The sequence below is a fragment of the Astatotilapia calliptera genome, chromosome 14 (genome assembly GCF_964374335.1).
Source record: "Astatotilapia calliptera chromosome 14, fAstCal68.1, whole genome shotgun sequence".
NCBI lineage: Eukaryota > Metazoa > Chordata > Actinopteri > Cichliformes > Cichlidae > Astatotilapia > Astatotilapia calliptera.
This window is the reverse complement of record NC_137435.1, coordinates 5,799,745-5,826,476: the sequence shown is the minus strand read 5'-3', so window position 1 is coordinate 5,826,476 and position 26,732 is coordinate 5,799,745. Positions and strand designations below refer to the sequence as shown.

General features: G+C 39.9%; 1 protein-coding gene across 6 annotated transcripts; it reads right to left on the bottom strand.

Moving 5' to 3' along the window:
* Positions 1 to 1,626: 1,626 nt before the first annotated feature.
* galnt17 (polypeptide N-acetylgalactosaminyltransferase 17) lies at positions 1,627 to 25,054 on the bottom strand. Of its 6 annotated transcripts, none has more exons than XM_080288911.1 (13): positions 24,247 to 25,054; positions 24,038 to 24,138; positions 23,423 to 23,926; positions 22,167 to 22,350; positions 17,315 to 17,481; positions 12,342 to 12,516; positions 11,260 to 11,457; positions 10,655 to 10,772; positions 6,602 to 6,787; positions 6,295 to 6,432; positions 5,851 to 5,946; positions 4,182 to 4,343; positions 1,627 to 3,168 (listed from the first exon to the last, which is right to left on the bottom strand). In XM_080288911.1, the coding sequence occupies exons 3-13, from the start codon at positions 23,664 to 23,666 to the stop codon at positions 3,034 to 3,036; spliced, it is 1,803 nt and encodes a 600-aa protein (XP_080145037.1). In that variant the 5' UTR covers positions 23,667 to 23,926; positions 24,038 to 24,138; positions 24,247 to 25,054; the 3' UTR covers positions 1,627 to 3,033. The 6 variants fall into 6 exon arrangements, 5 of the variants coding, with proteins under 5 accessions (XP_080145037.1, XP_080145036.1, XP_026047643.2 ...); XM_080288910.1 differs by having other exon boundaries at positions 24,038 to 24,134; XM_026191858.2 differs by having other exon boundaries at positions 24,038 to 25,054.
* Between the last annotated feature and the right edge of the window lie 1,678 nt (positions 25,055 to 26,732).

Below are 26,732 nucleotides of genomic sequence, written 5' to 3'. Positions count from 1 at the left end.
TCAACAATGAACACATAAGGTGAAGTAAACGTAAATCACAGTCTGATAAAACCCTTTAATAAAGCACATTCAGTACATGTTCTGAAGCTATTACTCTGGCTCTGTTTGGGGTCATTGTCACGCTACAGAATGAACTTAAGCGATCTGATTATTTTGCATGATAAAAGATCTAATTGTAGTTCTAGTCTCTAGTTTTGACACGCTCTCTGCAAAAAAAACCCCAAAACAACAAAAACTAAAACAGCGGGATGCTTCACCATGCTTCGCTGCCAACATCTGTGCCTAAAGAGTTGTGCACAGTATTGTGTGTTGTATCATCTGTTACCCTTGCTGCAGTGGGTTTTATGAAATTGTCACATTTTCATACAGTGTTGCTGTTCTGTCAAGTAATTACATCTGTATCTCTGCTGCTTTTTTCCCGAGGCAGAGCAGAGAGCAGGCTGGGGTGACAGCTGCAGTGACACTACCCTCCAATCACAGAAAACATACAGCGCCACATGGTGCATATTAGAGCAAAATCATATTTGACAACTGTGAGTTCTCTGCTCTGACATTAAACCATAACCTCTTTCATTAAGTGCTCACAGGGAGCTGCAGGACACTGCTGGTCAGAACAATGCAAACTATGATACAATAATGTCAATGAATTACATTCATTTTCTAGATTTTTTGTCATCCTTTAAAAATAGCTCCATTTTTTTACATGCTAAAATCTACAAATTATACAAATTTCCATCCCCATAAATACAACCTTATCTAAGTAACGCAGCGAGTTTATTTGATCGGTTTGTCCTTGTTAGTATTTACTGCTGGCTTACATTTAGCAGGACTTTAACCAACATATGGTAATCCTATTTCACGCCAGAGAACGATGAGCAGTCTCTTCGTTAAGAGTCTGATCAGCATTCAGTGTTATGTTAGCATGCAGGCTCTGTCCCTCAGAGCCGCCTCACTCCTCTCTCCCCCTCTCTGCTAGAAACAGGCCCTTGTGCTCCCAGCAGTCTCCTCCTGTTTTATTTACATCTTAAGCATTTAAGCTGATGCTTCATCCAGAGCAGTTTAGCGAGAGTAAGCAGTAGGAGGTCAGTGTCTGATTCAAGGACACTATTTACAGGACATATGGTTGCTTCAGGATTGAACCCATAACTTGTCATTTATAGGACAGTCCCTTTAATGTTCGGCCACCTGGCTACTTCATTTGTGGCTGGGTAATATTGTGTAGAAGCGCTTTTATAAAAAATGTGATGAAAGTACTCTTAAGTCGAGTTGGTGTAAGTTACAGCAGATGCCATGCAGCTGGAAGCTGAGGGTGAAATCTCTTTTGAAGTAGTCTATTTTGGGGGATGATTTTGAGGACTAATCTCACAGCATGGGGAAAATATTTTGACCACAACCATGAAAATGGATGGAGCAGTTAAAAGGAGAGCAGCCCAGCATGGTAGCTCATCTTTGCTGTCTCTACCTTATTTATAGTCCAGAAAAGCAAAATAAAGCATGAGTTTAGCAGCAAAAAATTACAAACAAGCTTGAAAATAAAATTAAACTGAAAAAAATAAGCATACTAATTAAAGTATGACGAATTTAAAGACTGCAGATGTATCCTAAAACACAGTAACAAAGCACAACCCAGGAAACCAGTTATTTATTGGAAGACAATCTTGGGAGCAAAAATCCAGCTGATCACACTTATGCAATTTAATATATGACATCATATACATCTCAGTACGTTAATAATTTCAGCCTTTAAGGCCTCCTGCGTTTCCACTATTGGTACTTTTGTGCATTCCTGATTCAATCCTCCTCTCTCGTTCATGTTCCAACCCTTTGTCCAAAAAGTGCTTCCTATGTTTGACTAGGTTTTCAGTAGTTATGGCACACAGCAGTTAACCAAATAAATTAACTTAGCGCAAAGAAACTTTGTACCCAACTGCTTACAGTACTTCATGCTACGAGATATATTGCATCTGATGCTACAGAATGCTTGGTGGAAAAATAGCAATAAAAGTCAGAATCCATAAAACATAGAAGTGAGATTTAGCCCAAAGTCCTTGTTGGGGTGATTTGAAAAAAAAGTACACCAAGTAATATTTTTAGCATATTTTTCTTCAAATTATAAATATTTACAAGGATTTGAATTTTCTGAAAAACATAAGAATCACTTTTCAGGCATTTTTGCTAAACTGTGTAAAATTTTCTCCTGTCACGAGTAGCCATTCCTTAATTTCTAAGTACCATAGACCAGCGGTCCCCAACCCCCGAGCCATGCACTGGTCTGTGAGTCGTTTGGTACCGGGCCGCGAGTGTTGAGGTTCAGGTGTGCAATTTATGGTTTACCGGGGTTTTTTTTCTTCGTTTTATCGTTCATATTTATTGTTTTTATCGTTACCTCAGTTCCCCTGTGTCTTTTCCCGTGTGTTATGAACACATTTTAGTTATTTAGGGCCGGTCCGTGGCACAAAAAAGGTTGAGGACCGCAGCTATAGACTAAAACCTTCATGATGTTGAAAACTACAAATGTAGTTTGATCAGTGCATATAACTGAAATTTAATTCCAGGTATTTTATTGGTTTTTTTTTTTTAATATCTCAAAAGACAAAGTACGTCAGTAAGAATGAAATATTGCAGAAAGACTGATGGAAGATGGAAACTTTTTTTCCCCTTCACATAAGAAAGAGCACGCTTTTGGTCGATTAAATGTCTACTAAAACTTAAACACTGTAAAGAAGTGGCACACAGGAATTATGGCAACATCACATTGAAAGTTTGTAAAATTCATATAGAGAAATGGTCCTCATGCTAAACTTTCACCACGTTGAATGTCCATGTTTTTTTTAAAAACTAACAAAAACAAAAAAACATCAATTGTTTCCAAACCACCTCATCACTCGTCTCCTTAAAGCCATCTATTTTTGAGTCTTATTTCAAAAGCTAAGGAGCCCCCGCATCATTGATTGTCCACTGGCCAAGGTAACGTCAGGTGACAGCTCTTGGAAATAGCCTTTGTAATTGGTCCCAATGAAACTGGCCAGGCGATCACTGCTTCATAGTGTTCTTGATGGTCCACCTCTGCCCCGAGCAGGGCTGCAGGACCAGCAGGTGGCCGAAGTAAACATTAGCCGGCACCACCTCCAGACAGCGTCCAGTAGCCCGATTTATGATCGATTCGTTCTGCAAGGCAGAAGGAGATACAATACTTTGGTTTTAACAGATTTCACAGATGGTCTGTGAACAATGCGTGATGGTGACAGAACAGTATGTAACCAGACCGGGCCTTATGTGAACTGTTGCAACCTCTTTCTTGAACAAATGGCACTAACTTTTTACCTTACATCTATATAAAATAAGTAAGGTCTCCCTATTTCCCTAAGACTTCTACGTCTGCAGGACTCTTCACTGCTTGTCCTGCTGTGTGACAAAGAATCGATGTGGCAGAAGGTCTGCAGCATCACTGTTCAAGCTCTCCTCTTCCCGTGCAAAGACAGCTACAGGCTGTGACTCTTTAGTTTTTAAAGGTTACCCAAACAGAACTAAAAGACCAATGGAAAATTGACTTACAAAAGGTTTTTCACATTAAAAGAAAAAGAGAATCAATGCCAAAGTAAAAGGTACATTGAGTCGCTTGTTACCCTTTAAGCAGTCTGGGTTTAGTTCTCTTAAAAGGAGCCCTTATTTTCTAGCATAAATATAATTTTACAACAGTTATTGTTCATATTAATCATAGCCAAAGTCTCAGTTTATGTGCAAATAATCCCCGTTAACCAGACTGCTTTGATTTCAGTAATAGCAGAGATGATATCCTAATATAGTCATCACAAACAGACAGATCTATCTGTGAAGTCCTACTGGCCCCGGTGTTAAAACCTTCTGTTTGTGAGGGTTTTAACACAAAGAAAGGTGGCTTCAACGGAGGTATTCGGAATATAAAGGCGGTTCTGTCAGATAAAGCATGAACTACGGGGCTGCAGCAATGCTGAGTATGAGAGAAATGAAGATTCATGCAAAGCTACTCTCATATTAGAGTCCAAGAGAAAAAAGAATGGACCCAGACACGAGCTCAATAGGTCCCTTTTAAAATCTGACATATAGATACTTTTCCTCTCAACTCTATGCCAGTAAATTTTAGTTTTTCTTATAAACACTCAGTTATATCATTGAAAAAGAGATTTCTTTACACTTCTGACCTGAGAGAAATGCCATGTCTTCTGTTTCACGTTGGTCACCTTTTCACAGTTGAGGAGCTGAGGAAAGTTGCTGATCTGATCGTCCACCACACAACGAGTGTCCTCACCAGTGCTGCCTAGGGGTCCCAGAAACAGCTGACCTTCTTTAGTGTAGCGTCCTAACTAAGAGAAAAACAGATACGTCACACATACAGTAAACGGAAAGTTACTGAACTGGCTGAGTGAATACTGTTCTCTTTATTAGCTAACGATGAAATAAGTATGTGATGATGTACAAGTTGAAGGTAAACTAGCAGGAATTTTCCTTGATTATGCAAGCTGTTGGGTTTTTTTTTGCTGCTTTGAACAAGAGGATGGTGTTGTTCCCAATACTGCTGAGAGGCAAAACATGTCTTTGTTCTTCACTGAGTGCTAAACACAAAGATGTTCCTGTACATCACTGCTAATCACAGTGTTGTTTCAGCAGAGTTCTAACCCACATATAGCCCTAACATTTTATATACACCAAATTCTGCAGTTTTCTCAACTTGACAGAAAGAAAAAGCAGAAGTGAGTCAGATTCTTCCCGCTCTGTTTTCTAACCTTTGTGTCTTTCACTTCAGCTTTTTCGTTCAGATTAATAGTAATTTCCACTTTAGCAGTGCAGATAAAACAGTTCCTTTGGTTGCATCTAAAGCTCTGAGGCTTTGAGTGTGCTGACGATAAAGGGAAATTGTTTATATCGCATTCTGTTCCTAACAAAGCATGAATAGTGGTTGCAATGCCTTGCAAAAGATATAAAGATAAAGCTTTCCATCAACCACCCAGTCAGCCCAGTTTGGGTCTTTTTGCAGAGTAACTGCATCCTGTTTGCAGTACATCATACAAAAGTTAGGTGATTTAACAGCGTTTGGACTCAAAATCTTAAAAAATCCCACTTGTAGTCCCTAGATGTCACTGCTTCTTCTTAAGAACAGAGTATTTATTAAAATGTTTTTCTAGTATCTCTGACCACTACAAGTTACATTCATCTTTTCACAGATATTCATATCGCACTTTATTTTATGCACTTATGTGCTTTATCTGTTTTGCATACACACCTACAGCCAGTCACCATTTAACCTAACGTGCATGTCATCGGACTGTGGGAGGAAGCCGGACTACCTGGAGAGAACCCACGCTAAGACACCATGGGGTCGCTTTTATCTCCGTGGAAGTGCAAGTGTGAAAAACTGGTGGTCTAATAAAAACTGAAGACTTTTTGTTCCATGAAAAGGATAACTTTAAAAAATGCAACTGAAGCATGTCTTGTGAAGAAAGTGTGATGCGGCACTCATTTTTCCAGAATTGAATTGAAATTTTAGCTCTTTTAGCATTTTACCACTGAAGCCTTGACTTTCTGCCTAAAGCACCTGTTTACCACTGTGAGCTAAAAAGAGAGGCCCTTAGGGCTGAAGGGATGAAGAGCTGACACTGGCTGACTCAGGGCTTCAACACAAAAAGTGCAAGACACAATTTTATTCTGACAGCAGAACTCACTCCTTGGAGGATTTCAGCTGAGCCTGTGATTGAGACACAGCTGCAAATCACATCACCGGAGAAGCTCACTGCATGTTTTCATGAGAAAGCAAAGCAACTGGAAAAAGATGGAGTATACTCTTTAGTATGGTGGTGAGGAAGAGTGTTGTACCTGAGGACCCCACCCATGGCATGGGTGCAGGGTGGCTGTGTGGTTCTCCTTCACACCCTGATCCATACACAGGTGGCTTGCTTTAGAATTGCGGACCTTAAATACACAAAAAAAAGAGTCAGACATAATTCATAAAATATGAATATTCCCCAAAATAATTACTGATTAAAAATGTATAAAGGCTAAAAACAAGGATGTGTCAGTGTGGATCAGACAAAGTTCTAAATCTCATTTCTTTTCTATTAACAGCTGAGAAGATGTGGATGTACATGCTCTCTGAGTCCCTGCTTTCTTGTTATTATATTTTGGTCTGTGGAGGAGATACACAAAGTCCTAAGAAACTTGTAAGTCTCATTTATTTAATTTCAGTGGTTTAATTTGTACATCAGATCTTACATCTACAAACTGTTACTTTTTCCTGTGTCTTTGTCCTTCATGGCTCACCTCACCGTAGAACAGCGTATCGTTGTACCTCCTCATCTCTGGGTAAACGTTGTCTAGGTACCAGTGAAAGCTCTTACATTGCAGACTCTTCCTCAGTGCAACCCTCTGTGATATGTCTCCGTAATCAATACCGTGGTTCTGCAAGAGCAAAGGAAGTTATTATGCCTAAAGTCTCTACATAAATTGTGGAACCAAAAGAAAAACTGTTTGGCTCTGAACATGGACATCTGATAGTCACAAACAGACAAGCATGACTGACAGCATCCTCTCTAAGAGAGGTCTTGCTGCAGAAAAATGCCGTTCTCACCTCCATGGGGATGTTCCAGGCCAGGTAGACATTGGACTTGTACTCATCCATCCAGACCTCTGCCACACGCAGGGCATTACGGCGTGTGTGGAAAGCTATGTTACTGTGGTAAGGTTTCTTCATTCGTGCAATATGAGCCACTCTGGAGCAAGGCAGCACCTCCATACTGCCTCCACACAGCCACACCTGTGGGTAGTAGGAGTATGAATTAAAGCTCACAATAATATACTGCTGGCTGCTGGGCAGCAGGAAATATAAATAGGCAGATGCACAGTCGCCGCGATGTCCTGATTTATAAAGTCAATTACAGCTAACAGCTGGAGCATAGAGCACCTGGAAGGACGTGTTTTCTTTGTGCTGGAACTAATGAAAGCTATATCTGTACATTTAGCAGTCCTTCTCGGTTTTTCTTCTTTTCTGTTATATAAAAAATATCTAATTGTTGCTTTTATTCATTTTTTTCTAGCCAACCTTAAGAGGCATCAAGAGGAGCTGAGGTTTTCGGCACTTCAGGACTGGGTTAACTTTTAAGCTCCAACTGTGAGTATACATACATAAATGCATGTTTTTTTACTTATATTGTTTGCTGTGACAACGTATCATCCAGGGCACTCTCCTAGTCAGCGAATACACCATGATGATTCCAGGCATGTCATTAAAGATCAACAAGAAGAGACGGTCAGAAGCCCAAGTCATGCTTGAAATGTGGCCAAAACATCTTCTACAGTTCACCATGCTATTTCCCAGCTTTGATGTAGGACAGCGGGCCAGAACAATAAGACATGAATGCTAGCATAGCCCCAAGAGCTACACAACAACAGCTTGGTCAAATGATTAAAGTTACTATTGCAACCCTTAATAATAATAATAATAATAATAATAATAATAATAATAATAATAAATTTTATCTGAAAGCGCCTTTCAGAACACTCAAGGACACTGTACACGGCAGAATAAAAAAAGAAGCATAAAAGCAAGCAGTTTACACAATCATAAAAGCATAAGACAACAAGTGAGTTTTGAGTTGGGACTTAAAGAGAGAGACGGAAGAGATATTTCTTAAATCAGGAGTTAGGGAATTCCAGAGTCGTGGAGCAGAGCAGCTGAAAGCCCTGCTCCCCATGGTGGCAAGACAGGGGGAGGGGACGGAGAGAGAAAGGGAAGAAGAAGATCTAAGACATCGAGATGGGGCAGTGATCTGAACCAGATCAGAGAGATATGGAGGAGAGAGATGATGAATAGCCTTAAATGTGTACAAGAGTATTTCTTCTTCTGCCACCTTTTGTTGCTTCTCATTAACAGAGGTCAAAGAAAGTTTAATGATAAAGTGGAGAACTACTGGACATCATTCATTTTTGGTGCTAAAGGTTTAAGAATTAACTGCAGCAGAAGAGCTTCACCTGCTTGTGAAGTGGTTTAGAAAAGAAACCTCAGAGCATGAAGGTTGAATCAATTATCTCCTCATACAAACCACCCAGCAGCTGAGCTGAAAATGATATCAGAATGGCTAGAACAATGTTATGGTGCATGTAGAGCTACTGAAACAGCTCTTATTGCAAAACTTTAAAAAAGAGCTTTTTGACCTAGCAGATTTGCTATTGAAGAAATAGGAAGCTGAACAAGATAACTTCCTCCCAGTATCCTCTCTGGAAACAGCCAGTGGTACTCATCCCTTTTTCCGAAAGCTTCTACACAACCTCAGGAAAAATGGACATGCCCAAATAAGGGCATCATGTAGCTATAATCTCTAAGTTGGTGGAATCCAAATTTGAAATGACCTAGCTGTAATCCTTACTTCATTCACAATGATAGCCATCAAAATCAGCAGGTCAAGACTGAGGTATCCTCTGCAGGTTTGGAGAACAAATGTGCAAAGCCAGCAACTGACCAATTAGGAACTATCCCAGCCACAGAAAAACACAGCCCTTAAACAAACACAGAGGCTTCAGAGGAAAACCCCTTGAAGAACAGATGAGAACAGGACATGGTGCTGTGAATTCATTCATGCAGGACTGTGAGTGAGATCAAACCACTGGACCCTGAATTGACCTCTCACTGTTAGGTAGAATTGTTGTGCACATCCACACGCTTCAAAAGGAGATTAACTGCTCTCATAATGAATAATTTACCCAGAAAGTGGATCTCGGCAGGGTACTCACAGAAGAACTGAGCATCAAAATGGAAAAGAAAGAAGATTTAAGACACGTTAGGCATGGTTGTTGTTGACAGAAGGACTGGTCTGAGTATTTTGGAAACTCCTGATCTACTAGGATATTTCTGTACAACCATCTCTAGGGTTATCCCAAGGGATGGTCCAAAAAAGAGGAAATATCCAATGAGAGACAGTTCTCTGGGTGAAAATATCTTGTTGATACCAGACCCGACCAGAGACTGCTTTGAGCTGAGAAGAAGGCAACAGTAAAACAGATAACTTCTTCTTAAAAACCACTTTTGCATTACTTTGAACCGTGAACCTTGAAGAATTTGGGCTAGAGCAGCAGAGGACCATATCAGGTGCTACTCTTGTGAGCTAACAGGAAAGTCTCCACAGTCAGGGGATCTCAATCCAATAGATCACCTTTGGTATATGGTGCAATGGGAGATTCCCATCATGAATGCACAGCTGACAAATCTGCATCAACTGCATGAGGCCATCATGCCAAGATCAATCTTTGAGGAATGTTTCCAGTACTTTGTTGAATCTATGCCATGAAGAATTAAAACAGCTCTGAAGGCAAAAGAGTGTCCAACCTAATACTGACAAGGTGTATCTAATAAAGTATCTGCTGAGTGTGTCCAACCCACGAGCCTTCTGCTGTGAACATAATGAAGACATGGATATCCAAGCTATCTGAACCCATGTCAAAGTGATGTGAGCGTAACAGAAACTTCAAACTGACAGGTCACCAAACAATTGCACAGATGCAACCTATTTCACTCCTGACAAACATTCCTACTGGATAAAAAGTAGGTCCGTCAGTCTTTCTTCACACTGGGAACAATATGAAACATGTTCCATCCACAGATAAGCAGCACTACAAACAGAAAATGGGCACATAGGTTTTAAAGATAACCTATGTGTTTCTGTTACCCAAGGACACAGCTGCTAACCAACAGAGGGTATGCCAAAAAAAAAACATTTTACTGCTCTCTGCCACACTCTAAGATAAATAAGCAGTACTATGATTTCATGTAAAAGATGTTGGACAACAACCATGCAAAATTGCCCCATAGAGGTGCTGATATCTACCGCTTAACATTCATTATCCCAAGTATCCTGTTAAAACCCAAACAGTCATTGATTCAAGTGCTTGTTATGAAAGAGTTTCTCTGAATGAGGGCCTTCTCCCTGGACACATCCAAACAATCCTCTTGTAAGGGTTGTAGTGAAATGTAGAAATGTTGTTGTCGCAGGGCGAGTGTGTCCCACTGCTTTGTAGTAAAAGAGGAACAGAAAGAAATGTGGTTCTTGAGATGTGACATTGTGGGCTAGATTCATGTCTTTGCTAATACTTCATCTCCAGCAGTTGTAATATATTTATAGGTGCGTTGAAGCTGAATTTTAGCTGTTTTATTGCATCTGTACACGTTTACTTATCTAGACTTAATTTTGGGGGGAATCTTGATATTTTTGATGACAAGATATAAGAACTTTCCATTTCAGATTCAAGTTATGACCAAGTCAACTCAAAGACAAGTTTTTGTCTTTCTAAAAATATTTGATTGTTTAGCTTGCTGGATAAAAGCCAACACACTCGGGTTGTGAAAATGTTTGACGTTATTTTTTCAGGAAAAATCTAATAACCTTGCAGAAAAACAAAAGACTCTCCAATCTCTCAAAATGTACAGAAACAAACTCCAACCTTCCTGCTCTACGTGACCTATTTATCTCCATTGCCCTGCTGTGAGCTGCTCACACAGGACTGGTCCTCCAGGACTCTTAATGGGGCCTCATTTATCAGTGGTGCCACGCTACGGTGGCCACTGCTCCACTTAAAACCTACAGGGGTAAAGAGGGAGCAGGAACAAGAGGAAACTGGGTGACACACAAACCCTGATGCCTAGTTCGATGTTCTCCCCTCCGTAGACGTCCATGCCTGAGTCGAGTAGACCGAGTTCTCCAAAGTAGTCCCGATTGGCCACAAAGGAGCATCCAATCATGGCAGGCGTCCTGCAGCCAGGAAAACACACTATCATGTGACACTGAGCGTTTGCAAACACCAGAATGTGTTTTTTTGTGGCTTTATCTGATGTTTATTTTGGAGTACTTTTCTACAACCCAAATCTCCACTATGCAAAGTTTCACACTTTATATTTCAGCCTATCTAAACATTTTTGTGCATACTCATGCGATTTATTCTTATTTTTAATTAAAGAATGGAAGGAAATCCAATTTAACACAAATATATGGGTGATAATCAGATAATTAAAATCCTATTTTCACTCTCCACTCTCTAATTTAGGCTGTAATTTTTTTATTGCTTTAATGAAGTCTGGTTTCCCATCAGGAGCTTTTTTTCTTGTTTTCCCCTAATCTTCCACAAAACTAAAAAAAGAACTTGGTGGCAGTTTTATTGAAAATCTTAAAGAAGTGGAAAAAAATACATCTCAGAAGTGTGAGATCTGTGTTCACGTTTAAATGGGAGAAGCTGGCGTACCTTATTGGTGCAGACATGTCTCCCTCCTCCCACCACTCTTTGGGTGGATTAATGTACATGCACCACAGTTCCCAGTTGTAGCCATGGCCAGAGTTCTCATAGCGCTCCACCTCGAAGGTATCGTGCTTGATGTTGTCGATTGACGGCAAGATAATCCTCTTGTGGTTTTCTTTTATTCTAGCTAGAACTGGTTCTGCCCTGAAAAAAGTGCAAACACACACACACTCACACATTTAGTTGACTTTACTTTGTGCAGAAACAAATTTTATAACATCTTTTAAGAGCACCACTTTTTTCATCCACTTCAGTCAAATAGAAAGTTCCTTGTGTCGTCCCAGTTTTATCACTAATTCTGTTTGATTCAGCCGAGTTGAGCTCTGCAGGGGGCAGTGAGAGAACTGCACGGTATACCTTAAGTTATGCACTGAGCTCGAAAATGAGATCCACAAAAAGACATCAACAGGATGTGGCAGTTGTCTTAGCGGGGTTAATAAGATCCCTCATTGCATGCTAATTTCTTGACAGTATTTAGCCTTTGATTCAGTTCACCACCAAGCGCTCAGCTTTTTTGAATCAGTACAAAACCTTCATTTTTTATGGTTACTAAAAATTTACTTTTACGACAAGTTCTCCAAGAGGGGTCCTGTTTTGGTGTGTGTTTTATGTGTGCTTGTGATGTTTTTTTTAAATAAAATCCGTTCAACCTGATCCCACAGCCTCAAGTGTCTCATTTTAAAACTTCTCAGGCGTGAAATAGCTTGGCTCTTCCTTTTATGCAGCTTCAGCTATCCTTTGTCTTTTCTTTCCATGGTTTCTTTGCACTTTGTAGCACTCTTTTAACACTGATACCCAAAGCTCTATTATTGTCATTGTTGTTATCATGAATAAGTTATTCCAATGTTCATACATTTGGCAAAGATATGTTTTTTTCCAGATTTAATTTTGAGTACATGTCATTTTTGTTTTTGAATGCTTTGTTTCACTTTAATTTACACTAAAATAAGCCTTTTTCCAAATACCAAAAATTCACTCCTGACTGTTAATAACACTGTGCTTCCCGCTAGATGATAGGACCCACTCACCATGATGGGGTGAACTCCACATGGGCATCAAAAAATCCTGTCACCTCAGCAGTGGCTACCTTCCAACCCTCGATCCTGGCCCTGATCAATCCCTCTCTCTTTTGGTTCCTTACAATCTTCACCAGGCCGGGATAGCGTTTGTTCACATACTCCTCCAGTGGACCTTTCAGTTGCTCTACAGTTCAGAAAATGAAGATAACACATCAAACAAAACAAGTCAGAAATGCTTATGAAGACTGATCTTTAGTTGATCTTTGAATCTGCAGTTTAGCTTATAATCTGCACATGTATCCTTGAACAGTCTGCCAGCTGGAGTTTTCCAGTATTTGATCTGATGTCAGGACTAATAAAGCCTGAAAAGAATATATCACCATTGCAGCTAAGTTGGCGAGTTTAAGAAGAATCTCTACATGCTAAAGAAAGTGCTTGTATTTTTTTCTTAGCTTCTCTAACATCAGATCCATTGCAGCCCTCTTTACTGAAGAAAGGAGGAAAAAAGAAAAATGCTGTTCCAGAGTCCCCTCTGGCAGCAACAATCAAAGCCTGACACATTATGCCTAGCTTGCATAATTATTTTCATGCAATCATAATAATTGGAATTCATGTCGATAAATATGAAAGGACAGCAGAGTGAGCTTAAGCAACCATTCCCAGTATGACAACTCTTTTGTCTCACTTCTCTCACTGGCAGCCTGCACTCCTTTATAAACCTCACATCAAGCCTTAGTATTGGTTGTGTGAAACAACATGATAAGAACACAAAGGGCAACCCACTAAGCAGTGTTTTTTATTTTTATTTTAGGCTGTCCAGAGACAAAGAACTAAAAAATATTTAATATACCTATGAAAATATACCTACTGTATATATATAATCAAAGCATTTCTTTAGCAAAGTGCACATACTAGCCCTTTTTAAGTTCGTTGACATAAGTGCACTCAAACAGGCCCAATGAGATTGAGGGTTATACCCCAATTATTTGTGTTAGGTTTGTAAGCTTTTCCAAATGAATACACAAAATCAGCAAAACCACCATAAAGAAAGCTTATTTAAATAAAGCTGATATTGGGAGAACAAAGCCCAAGGGGTGGAAAATGAGTAAAAAACCTGTGAAGCAGAGAATAACATGAGGGACTGTTGCAGAGCGCATGAGTGAAACAAGCTCACAGATGAGCTGACAAAGATTGGCAGAAATCACTTTAGAGCAGCCGGGTAATAAGGAACAGGTGAACATAGAGTGGAGCAGATAATTACGAGCAAAAACCCAAACAAATACTTTCAGACAATCCTAAAGCTCTTATGTAGTTGCATAGAGCCATGTGTGAACATTTTGTCTTTACATTTTGCTTCCAAGGAACCGAACTGTCTTTTAATTCTGTAATTTATTTCACGTTCTTCAGGCTTTCTGAAGGTTCTTCAAATTTTTCTTTGGACATCATTTTATTATAATTTTCAGTGCAGTCCTTTATTTGTTTGTTCCTATGAATCATTCACACATAATAAAAGCACCTAACTCAAGGGACAAATTCGTTACTGGCACATTACCAGCAGCTTGTCACAAATACACAATTTGTTTCCTGCACAAAAAATGACAACGATAACACACCAGCAAGGTGATTAGCAAAGAGCTATTAGCCAAAAACTTGACATATGTCAAGAAACTAAACAAGTAGAGGACAAAAGAACTGGCAGCTTAAATAAAAACATCTACAGCAGACGAACAGAATTTGAAAGTTGTGTCCTTAAGAAATAACAAAAAACTGACACACAACCTGAGAGATGCATCTGGCATCTTATGTTTGCAAGTTTCAGTAAACTGCTACATCTATTTCCCATTTTCCTAGCAAAATACAAAGACATGACGGCTTATTAGCTCATCCTATCCTAAATAACCACTAATGTATGCCAACTATTGTCAGCTTTTGCTACACTATCAAAAGCTGAAAACAAACATAAAAAACATACAAATTCATCACCACAACAACACAGTTTATAAATAAAGAAATAAAGAAGCACACATACAAATAGAGAGATGACATAAAAGTTCTCACTCAGCTCCCTGCGGTGCTGTTTTAAGCTCCAACTCACTCTAAACAACACCAACGGGGGTCTACGGCTTCCTGAGCATCAACGACCGCGCCACCTTTGATCTCTCAATCAACTCATCAGCCTTTTCCCTCCGGACCAAAACACTCACAGCCCTTCTTCCTCTGTATCACACACACACACACACACACACACACACACACACACACACACACACACACACACACACACACACACACACACACACACAGAGCAACATTCCTTCAGAGAAAAACACATTTCTCGTGCTCTGTCTTCCATTTCTTTCTCTCTGTTCTCGTACTTCTTTTTTTTCACACATACTCTTCATCACAAACTCATTTCACATGCGTGTTTTTTTTCACATACAAACATATATGGCAAGAGCATGGCGGTGGGTGTCTTTCAGGCAGTAAGAGGGGTAAGCACTATTTGTTCGCTCGCCTCGCCCTGTGCGCCACTGCAATGTCTTCCTCTTTGTGATGGATAGCTGGCTGTCAGCCAACCAGCAGTGTCAAGTGAGAGAACGCCTCAGCTGTCTCAGTCCTTTCACTCTCCCACTGTGTAGCTCCGTGTTTCTTATACTAAGTCCCATTGTTTTATAAGAATGATTAAAATACATCTGTAAGCTGCACTGTCACACATGCTTCTTGATAATGTATAACTTGCTGCATTACCAGATGCCAAAAAGAAATTAACACTCAGACAGCACATTCATGGCTAAGACTAGTTTTTGCGATCCACATCAACACATCCACTTCCATTAAATAAAGCGATCCACATCCACAGCAAAATTTCTTCCTATTCTTTCTTTATCCGCGATGCACCACTCCACCGGGTTTTATAAAATCTCAGCAGGTAGTTATTGTGTATTCTTGCTACAGACAAACAGCACTGACAACAATCATCTGCCAAGGTGATTCTTGGAGTATAAATTACACCAAAAAATACACAAAGAAGTCCAAAAATGTGATAAACATGAATCACGAATGAAACTAGTTCAGAACCAAAGACCCATGTCCAATTTTCTATTTCCTGCTTGGGCAACATTTTGTAAAAACTTCAGCACACAGCACTTTTAGAAAATGATGTACCCTTTGTATAAGAATGAAATCATGTATTTGCGACACTAAAAGCCAATTGGCTTGGGGAGTGAAACTGAAAAGGTAGGGAAGTCAGAAAGTGTTGGGTGTGAGACTAAGGCGTTGTTGGCTTTGATCTTTTCATGGATTTGTTGACAGTACATGAATTAGACATTGGCAGCCTTATCCCCTAAAGCCTCGACTATCTCATCTCTTTCTTCCTGTTTCCTTGTTATTTTTCTTTGCTTTCTGTTGCTTTCCGTTCTGTTAGATTGCTTCTTCTCCCTCTTCTAGATATTCATTGCCTGCGCTCTCTCCCCTCCTCTCTGTCCGACCTCATTTATCTTAGAGCCTCCCTGTCTCTCATCCTTTCCCTTTCTTGATGCCACTTTCTCTAATAGCCTGGTTTGCTCTCTGAGCCTCTCCTTCTCATCTCCCTTTTTCTCTGTTCTTCATTGCCCCTCCTTTCACTTTGCCTGTTTTCAAACCCTTCAGCTCTCTTCATTCTTTGACCTTTTCTGTCTTCTACGTCATCCCCTCTTCTCTTATTTTTCTCCACCAACACCTCTTTATCTCTGCTGTGCCTCCCCTCTCCTTTTCACTTTTCCCGATTTATCTCCTCGCCCTCCTCTCATCCCTTGCCGTCTCTTCATCTTCTCACCCTGCCCGGTAAATATGACAGAGACATCTCTCCTGTGACATCCAATTGTGTGTTCTGCCTCTATCTGCCTGTCTGCCTCCACAAACACTTGACACCATCAGTCACCTCAGAAAATGCCTCTTTTCAAAAGCAATGACCACAGCTTTTGTCAAGGAGACACTCGTCCCCATGACATGCAAACACAGCCCCATCAGAAGTCTGATGCCTTTCATCCTTTAGAAACAATGTTTCAATATATCTGCATGTTTAAGTGTAACAGACATGAAAAAAGTATGAACACATGCTTTGTGTTACATTTATAGTGTGTTTGTGTCTCATTGTGATCTGCCCCAAATGATCAGTTAATGTACATGTCTGCATAGTTATGGTTGTTCCCACCCTCAATCCTAGCCCAGGTTCAACAGTAGCCATGTCTACTAAAACATAATTACTGGGAACAAAAATGTGCTTTGGTGTGTTGCTATATTTAGTTTATTAAAGTCCTTTTATGTCTTGCTTTCAGCTCCTTTATCACAGTGAAGCTGGGTCAGATTAGGACACAAATTTGTCATGCCAAAGTCAAAGAGGGTAGCTCTATAGGAGACTGTGTATGCAATAATCTTCAAACAATACTGGTTTTAGAGGGCTGTAATGCTTTGCCCTAGTTTCCAATGATTGTTTTGACATTTGTAAAACAAGTCTTTTGCCTGGTTGTAACTTCAATCTACAAAACTCGCTTACACAAACTCAGAAGCATTTAAAAAAGTAAAAATAAAGAAAATACTACACATATATCTAAAAACTGGAATCCTTGATGCTGACAGATTGAAATCATTTCTTTGTAACATTGACAAGAATATTTGTTTTCATATGCCGATGCCTGTATGAGAAAAAGTATTCAAATATTCTCTTTTTCACTCACTAGTTTCAGTTTTATAATATAAAACTTGATTATATAATTATATTCACGTTACATGATACTTATTGTATAAGATAATTATTTCTGGGATGCTGAATGACAATTTGATGTGTATTTTGTTGCTTTCAGTAGAAATCCTGCTGATGACTCAGTGGATTTTAGATGGAAATTCTGTGTTTCACTCACTATAAACCATCTTCTAATCAGAGGGCGAAAAAGCCACTCTTCTTATTTGGTATTAGCTGAAGAAAATATTTAATCTATACTGACCGTCATCGCTGTTGTCGTCCACCAGGATGACCTCCTTGAGCAAGTGCGCCGGTGTGTGATTGACAGCTGAGTGGACTGAGCGCAGGATCACCGACAGAGCCTCGTTGACGAAGATGAAGATGAGGGAGATTTGGGGAAGGTCTCTTGAGTAGCTGACCTTTCTACATCTGTAGAAAGACACGACACAACACCTGTAAACTACTTGCATTAAGTAATACGAGGTGCCAGTGGAGCACTAGAGTGATGGTTTGGGAAAATTAGTCTACAAAGTTATACAATTAAAAAGACAATCATGATTTTGTATTGATGAGCCCATTTACCATGATTTCTAACATTTCTGATCAATTGAATGTTATATTAAATAACAAGGAATATGCCTTTCTTTTTAAAAAATGAGGACATTTCTCAGTGAACCTTAATTTTTGAGTGCTCACATATTTAATTTTGAATTTGTAAAAAAGACTAAACTACCTCCATAGAGCTGCTGACGTCTTGTTCAATGGGGCTGAAAGGCAGAGCAAGTGCCGCTTCCTGTTCAACTATAATCGCAAGGATTTTTTTTCCACATTGGCCTTTTAACTGCATGTGCTGCTTCAGATAGAAACCCTATTTTTAAGTTGTTTTGTTTAAACAACTCTAATGAAGCGGAAAGCGGCAGGGTGAGGCTTTGGCTCTAAGTTTAGCACATGTGGGAAAGGAAGGGGCTTCTTTTATTGTCTCCTTTTCACATCTTTTTTTCTTTTATCGATTATCTTATTTCCTCTGTGAAATAATAGCTAATTAGAAGTTATTCTATAACAAATCCAGTGTTTTCAATTCACGAGGTTGGAGAACACTTTTTTAGGGTTTTTGGCAGGAAACCATTAGAAAACAGAAGGCAACATTAACAAGATTAACCACGAAGAACTGGGACATTTGTCACTTTTTTTCTCCTTCTGATACAATATTGCAAAAGTCTTGAGGCATCCTCATTTCTTTATATTCTGCTGGGAAAATGGGAAATAGGCAGAGCAATTCACTGAAACGTGCAAACATAAATGGAAATACAGTACATAAGGCAAAAATGTACTTGAAAGTCAATATTTGGTATGGCCACCTTTACTATCGAACATAGCCTGAACTCTCTCTTTCCTGAACACACTGCTTTAATAAATGTTGAGGTCTGGGCTCTGGGGAGGCCAATCCATGACTGATCTAGGTATACGTTTACTGCATTCACCGTGTGTTTGGGATCATTGTCGTAATTAATAAAAATATGCCTTTTCCAACTAGATGTTTTTCAGCTGGGACTGCATGATTGATGAAAATCTTAATATGTGGTTCATATTTCCATCAGCTTTCTCAAGATTCCCAACACCACTGGCAGAGCCTTCATCGTGTTTTACAGACGGATGTAAACACCCTCTGTTGGAGTCATATCAACAATTATTTGAACCAAAAATGTCAAATATGAATTCATAATGCTGTAAGACCTGTTGCCACTGATATAGTCCAGTTCTCGTGTAATTTACCATACCTCAGCCTTTTCTCCCTGTTTCTCTTCACTAAAAATGGCTTCCTGACAGCCTTCCACTGAGACCATTTCTGATGAGGCTTCAGCAAACAGCAGATGGATCCATTAAAGGGCCAGTGCATCTCTCAGGTACTTCAGGTCTTTGCTTTTCTTTATCTTTTTCTACATCTTAAGGACATGATTTTCAGATACAGTTCATCTGCTGTACAGAGTTATTTAGTCCTGCTACTTTTCCAGTTTCCTCAATTTTTTTAAGGACTCACAGCACGCCAGATTTTTGGGAACCACCTAGTTGGTTCAAAATGTTATTTTTACCTATCAGATTTTGTTATCTTTTAGATTCTTAAAGATTCAACTAAACGAAAAGAAAATCTGGCTCCTTGAAAGCAAAATGTTTTTAAAAAATTAGGCACATCTGAATATTTTTTGCACTGTGCCGTATATGTGACAGAGAGGATTCCAGAAGATCCCTTAGGTTCACATGAATAAGGCTTAAAAAAAAACTACAAACATGATCACAGTCTAGTGGAAATATAAAATGTCCAAAAACATATTTTAAACCCCTATATTACAATCATGGAGGGGATATACTGCATGTACATACACTGCAGGTAGGAGATACTACAGCAATTTTGTTAATACAAATTGAGAACAGGAGGAGGCAGTGACGGTGCAATCAGCGTAACCAGTTCCAGCAGTGTGTAGGAGATAGAAGGGAACAGCATGAATGATTGCAAAAGTGGGAGTGTGAACTTGTCACTTTACAAGTACAGCTTCATTGATTAATCTAAGTATGACTGTGATTATGGCTGTAGGAGTCAGCTCATCAGCTGATGGCCATCCTAATGGCACTTATCAGACTTAACATCACTACAAACTAATGCTGTCACATCTATGATGTGCAGTACGAGTCCACTTTTATTTCTACACATGTACCACATTGCTGAAAAGAGAAGCAAGTTTAATAACCCTAGAAAAGCTGAGCAGGTTGACAGAAGATCATTTAAAATGCTGTTTTTATTTTTTCCTATTTCTGTTTCTCTTGCTCCTCTCATACTTCTCCACAATCTCCTTCAGTCAAACAGAGTAGACTCCTCTGACCCCAGCTTACATGCTGTCTATGTCTGAAAATGCCGCACCCCAACGTGCTTCACTGGCCACATTGATCGAAGCAACATAAAAGACCTTCTAGAAGAAAAATGAGGGCACTGGAATTTCATCTAGACCAAGGATCCAGTCTTTCTTGTCATCAGTGATTTTCAAAAAAAGGGTCTGTGACTTGCTTCACTATCAGCTAGCTGGAAGCTACAAACCCTTAACTAAGAATTACTGAAGACATAATACACACGGCTGTTTGTATATGACGATAAGACATGAAGACCATACACATAGAAACGTGCAGTCATTACATAAATAAAACCATGTGCAAACGTGAGGTAAGCATTTTGTACCCAGGCATTGACTTACACATGCACACACAGCACACTGTGAATGTGTGCGTGAACGCCTGCTGACCGATGTCAAACCAAGACTTATAGTGCAACTTCATCAGATATGAGCATAAGAGGCTGGGGGAGAGTAATAAAGACTAAAAGGGGGGGACGTGAAATATATGGAAAAATGAGCCAAAGGATTCATGTATGCTGTGAAAAGCAGCTGGTACAATAAGAGAGCCACCAAAGCACATACTCGACCCAAACCTCTGCACCTCTGTGCATATACTGTTACTACCTAATACTATAGGGTTGGGATTTTCCTATGATAAACTAAAAATGCAAAACTATAGCATATCGAGCACAGATGAGGCTGCCTGGGAGAGCTGCGTTACACCACTGTGCCCCCTTATAATGGCTGTGCTCTACACATGCATGGATATGATTAGACATGACTAGTCTGCTGATTGCCACACAGATGTGAATTACTCAGTTACTGTGAAGCATGAATGAAACAGCTGATACCAATCAGCTAATGCAAGGCCAACCTCAGTGCTCTATGCAAAAGTGTGGGCACTCCTGGGAAAAGCACACATTTATCAATTCACTTATTCAACAAAGAGCAGTTTGACACAGCATATCTCTGATGCACACCTTTCCATGATGAACAAATTGGATCCTTGGATTCAAACAAATATCTAGACTCAGATTTGTTTGGGTTATTGCCTTAAAAACATCAAGATAAAGTCTCTCATTTTTATTATTGATATTTGATAGTTTTTGTTATTTTTTTTTTTAAAACATAGAAAAAAAATTACATTTTGAGCTACCTCACAATGGTAAAGAATCCAGAACCAGGCCGACTCTAGAAGTCAATCCTTTCTACGTTAAGCCAGCCCCTTAAATTAAATTTTAATGCACATTCATGCTTCACTTTTTGAGCTATACTGCTATCAAACAAACAAACAAAACCAATGAGCAATCATTTATTCAGTTGTTAAATATACGTCACTTTTTATTTTAGGATTTTAGAAATAGGACTGGAGCATGTGCAAACATTTGGGCTGGGCTATAAAATAGTGAGAAGTCATTAAGTCGTAAGGCTGGAGGCAGGTCAAAAATTCTCATCTGAAGTTCGCAGCTGATGGCATTTCCAGAGTTGATCAAATCTATGAGTCGTCGAACCTTGTGGTGACACTCAACAGCTCTGGGCTCCTCTTAACAGATGACTAAGGATCAGAAAATGAACCTATCTAATGCCTACAAAGCAGGGTGGTGCTATAAAAATATCAAAGTGCTTCCAGCTTGCAATTTCACCAGATGAAATAACATAATGAAAAGGGAGTTGAGGGGCACAGTGGAAGTTAAGACAAGATCTGCGAGAGTAGAGAAACTCTGGTGAAACTGAATATTTTCTGGGGAGAAATGAAAAACAAATCTTACATATGGTCGCAAAAAAGTCAACATCTTCAGTATGCAAGCACAACATTTGGATAATGCAGGCAATAAGTTTTAAGACTCATTAGCTGAGTATTACTGACGTGTGTGTGGGGGCTATATTTAGAAAATAAATAACACTGCATTAACATTAAAAGGTGTGTTATCTGAGACTGAATTTATTCATACATCCACACGTACATCAGTTTTTACTGGAGCAAAATAAAAATTAGGACTGTTTTCAGGGAGTTCTACATTATCCAAAGCAACTGAGACACTGATTATGGAAAAATTATGCTGCTCATGTATTTTCTTTTTAATGCTGAAACGACCCCAAGTGAAACGTCAACCGTGTCCACTGTGTTAGGCTCGAGGAGGCTATCTCAGAAGCAAAGAAAAAAATGTAAAATTTGGATGACTCAACCATCTGAAGCGCAATTTAAAGTTTCCTCACTTGACTTGTACTCACTTGCTAGGCCGATGGTCTGGTATTGTGCGATCCAGAGAAATTCTGTCACTGAGGTAGGCATTATAGCCGTACTTCTCCCTAAGGTATTTAGCGTCACTCTCCTCAGCCGGTGACAGCGTGGCGGGGAGGCCGCCTTTACCCCGACCCCCAAAGCCCTCAATCAGGCCCAGAGATTTGGACAGACCTAAGCAAGGCAAACAAGAGAAGATTACATGTCAGGATCCTTTAGTGTGCCTGAGTCACTCTCCTCTCAGTAATGCATTATACTGCCCACAGCTGATAGCCTGCCTTACCATCACAGCTCCAAACTCACATGAATATACAGTATTTTGTCAGTGGCTGTCAAAACAGGTGAACTTCTGGGCCGAGTTCATTAGAACCAGAGTTGGCACAGAGTCACAGAGAATATCTTCAATCTATGGACACAATTTACAAATAGGATGTGTGAAATATTCCCAATCCAAACCCTCCTATCCATTCTGAGGTCAGTAAGCCTTCATTTAATGATGGGGAAGAAAATTAAACTCTAAACATAGGCTAAACTACACAAGTGAAGGATTTAAAGCTTTCGCTCTGTCTGTAGGGGGGACAGAGAACAAACACATACCACACCATCCTTCACAGTGTTTGAACCTCTGTGTTGGCAAACATCCGGCATCCTGAAGACACCAGAACCCTGAAAGCTCCTTCTCGGAAGTTAACATTAAACTCTAACCTCCCGGAGTGCAATAAAGACATTGTCTTTTCAGAGATTAATTAAAGTACAATTCTGGATAACCTTACTACTGTTGCAGGGAAAATCAATTCACTGGATCCTATTGTAAACAGCCCCATGTATCCATTTAAACCCAAACCCGACACACTTGTATTTAAAATTAAACGTTTTATTGGAAACTTAATTACCATTGGTGATCTCTGCTGCTCTACGCTGGAGTATTAAATATGCTTGGTAGTTGCTGACTCTTTCTTCAGTGGTTCAGTAGATGTAGACTTTCTAACAGAGAGCACACTCTCATCATGCATGACCCATAATTACTGAAATAATGTGAGAGGAGTGCCAGATCCAGCAGCTGACTGTGAGACAATATTAGGGACAATGCAGGGAGGCTTATTCATTAGTTTCTAACATGTCATGTCAGGGCTCCAGAGGGAGTAAAAAAAAAGTCAGACAACACTGACTTTTAACTTTTTCAGATTCCTTGAGGGGAAATCAAGTTGACACGTTCTTTCACTTTAAATGTTAACGTGCTCTTTACCGTTTAGCTGCCTGTACACCACGTCCTCCAGAGAGCTGAGCCTTTTCAGCAGCACCTCATGGCTGACGCTGGGCCCCTGTGCCGTCCCGTTGCCCCGGGCTCTCTTCCCATCACCCGCGGCCTCTGGACCGGTGGTCTGGATGCTGCGTGCGTTGTTGCACTTGGCCCAGAAAGTAATGAACCCGGCAACCGCGAGCACGTTCAGCACCAGTAAGACCCTCCATCTTCTGAACACAAAAGCCATTAAAAAGTCACCAGTGTCCGGGCTTCCAGTGCGTAAGAGGTCAGGAGGAGGGACAGTCTCAGGAGAAACCTGAGGCGCGTTATAGTTACAATGCGCCAACTATGCATGCGCCCTTCACCCTGACTTCAGAGAAGTGTGACAGAAAGCAATGCTCTCAACCGCGGTGTGTGTAGCTGTCTCAGTCCGCAGCCGCAGCAGTATACACTCGCCCCGTAACGTGTCGAGATTCAGGTCTTCTTTGCCTTGCGTTGCGTGGAAAGCTGCAGGGATAATTCACATCAACAGACCTTACGAGAGCTGCAGAAACTCACAGTTTTTTTTCTCCACTTCTGAGCAAGTGCACGGATTCTCGACATAAGCTGCGCTCTTACCATTTGACACTGGGGTTATTCTAGGTTGCATCCCCCTTCTGATGAAATTCGGGGCGCCTGGCCATCGGCTTTCATCCGTGTCACCGCCACTTCGAGCCTTGCTTTACAATCATGTAAGACAAAGATACGAGCATATGTTGGGCTTGAGGAACAGATACTCCTAAATAATTTAACAGAGAGGAGAATATCAAGTGTGTCTTTTTTTTTACCCTCTCCTTTGCGTCTAACACAAGTCGGCAGTGATGCGACTGAAGCGGGCAGCGCGCAAAAAAATTCTCTCGCGGATGCTCAATGAAAACCTTCTTAATGTTCACTCCAAATTTCTGCTCCTTGTCTTGTTCGCACGTCGTCTTTTACTCCCGACACTCGTTAATCACAGTGAAACGTAACTGAGGAGACTGTGCGGATAATGAGCGGAGGGCAGCGATTCCGGGGATGCAGCATCCTCTCCCCGGTGAAGGTAGTCCGGAAACGCAGCAGCGGCAACAGAAGCAAAGAAAAACGACGCTTTCTTGTTATTCTCTAAGCGCTTCTTGTTTGTTGTGCTCTGTTATTTCCTCTAATTCTCCCTACAGTGTGTACAGCCCTCATCAGGAACGCAGGAATCAATCCGGCACCGTTTCACTTACAGCAGGTCAGGGTGGTGGTGGGTGGGGTGTCTGCTTACTGGCACCCAATTAGCTGCAATTATCCAACATTAAATACTGGATTTTACAGCAGGTCACAAAACGTGGCACAGTTTTAATTGATAATTTCACCACAGGAGTCTGAACAGTTTTTTCTTTTTCTTTTACACATCTGTTTCACACATGTCGTTAAAATCACAAAGCCCGAATAGACAGTAACCCAGTTCTGCTTCTATACTAAATTCTCTCACGTGGCGTTCCTGTTATTTTCTCTAGTTCTCGGTTTAAAATAAGATCTTCCACTACTGAGCAGGTGAAATGAGAAACCAGCAATAAAATTATAGTAGCCTGTGTTATTATGATTTTTTATTGTAACAAAACTGCAAAAAAATGTCTTCTAATTTTACGCATAAAGTCAGTAAATTTAAATATAAAAAATGAAAGCTGATTAAATTTTATCGACACATTTTGGATGGTGTTTTGCAGGCGCTGCCTAATTACATCCTAAGGAACTTGGAAAGAAAACCGACTGGACTTCTTTAAGTTTCTTGAAGACGTTTCACCCTCTCATCCCAGAACCTTCTTCAGTTATAAGACCAAATGGCGGAGAGCAGGTGTTTAAGTCCAAGTGGAAGTTCACCCATTATTCACGTGTCTCATCACATGAGCCGAGGTGGGAAAAGGGTGTGGGTCATTGTCGGCAAAGGTTTCCTGTAAAAACATTGTGAGACCTTGCCTCACCCTATCATGTGACTTCTTGAGATCAGCTGATGCAAGATGTCACATCTGCTCATGATCACCTTTCTGGTCGTTTTATATTTTTCCATTTCTACATAACTGCAGAAACAGTTGTCACTTTCTCACAAAGCTCTTGCTGATGGTCTTGCAGCCCATTTCAGCCTTTGCAGGTTGATCTAGTCCCTGATGTCCTGTGATAGCTCTTTGGTCTTGACTATGTTGGTGAAGAGGTTGGAATGTAAGAATCTGATTCTCACAGGTGTGTTTTATCCATGTAACAAGCTGGTATCAGGAGTATCAATAACTGATTGAGTGATTGATTGAAATCTCTGTGCCACGTGGGTAATCTGTGGGAGTCAGAATTCTGGCTAGGATGTAAAGGATTACATACTTATTTCACTCAATGACATGTTTTTTTCTGGATTTTTGGTCTCTCGTGGTCTTGGAGTGTCTCTCTTCATTAAAATTAAATACCAAAAAAGTTAGCGACTATTCATTTAAGCTAGCAAACTTACACATTCAGCAGGGGACTGAATGATTATTTCCTCAATTATAGTTCCAGCTAATATATAAAGTTCAGTCAGGTTTTAGACCAGGATACTCTACCGATACTGCTCTTACGTACCTTTGTAAGATTTAATATGACTTGTGGTTTGTACACTGGTTCTGTTTTAATAATCTTCCAAAGGCTTTTGAGACTCTGGATCATTCTACAAACAAAATTAGAAGCCACAGGTTTACAGAATATATTTGTAAGATGTTAAAACAGTTAAATGCTCCAATGAGGGCAGACTATTTCACATAAAAACTGCTCCATCATATTTTGTGGCATTGCCTCGCTCTCTCATGGTATCCACATTTGTCACGTTACTCCAAATGTCTTCTTTTTTTTTTTTAAAACAAAATGAAGACTACATAATTTTAATATGTTTTTTTAAGTGAAGTCTATTAGCATTATGTGATGGTTAAATAACATATAATATTTGATCTTGATCTTCATGATTACTTTTTGCTGCTCCTTATTCTGGTATTTACTGCATGTACTGTATCATGGGCTTAATTTATATATGTTTTTTCTGAGATATGTACAGATAAAAAATACAGTTAATCATTTATAATCAAGCTATAAAATAGCAAAAAGGGTTCTATCCTTTTTTATCTTGTACTAGTGGTTCCCAAACTGTAGGGCACAGCATTAGTTGAGCACAGAGTCAATGCAGGGGATTCATGGATGATCAGGACCCAAACTAAGCTGAATGAATATGCTTTATGACTTTATTTAGCATGTTTAGTATAGTCCTCATAACAAGGTCTACCTCCACATGGTGGAC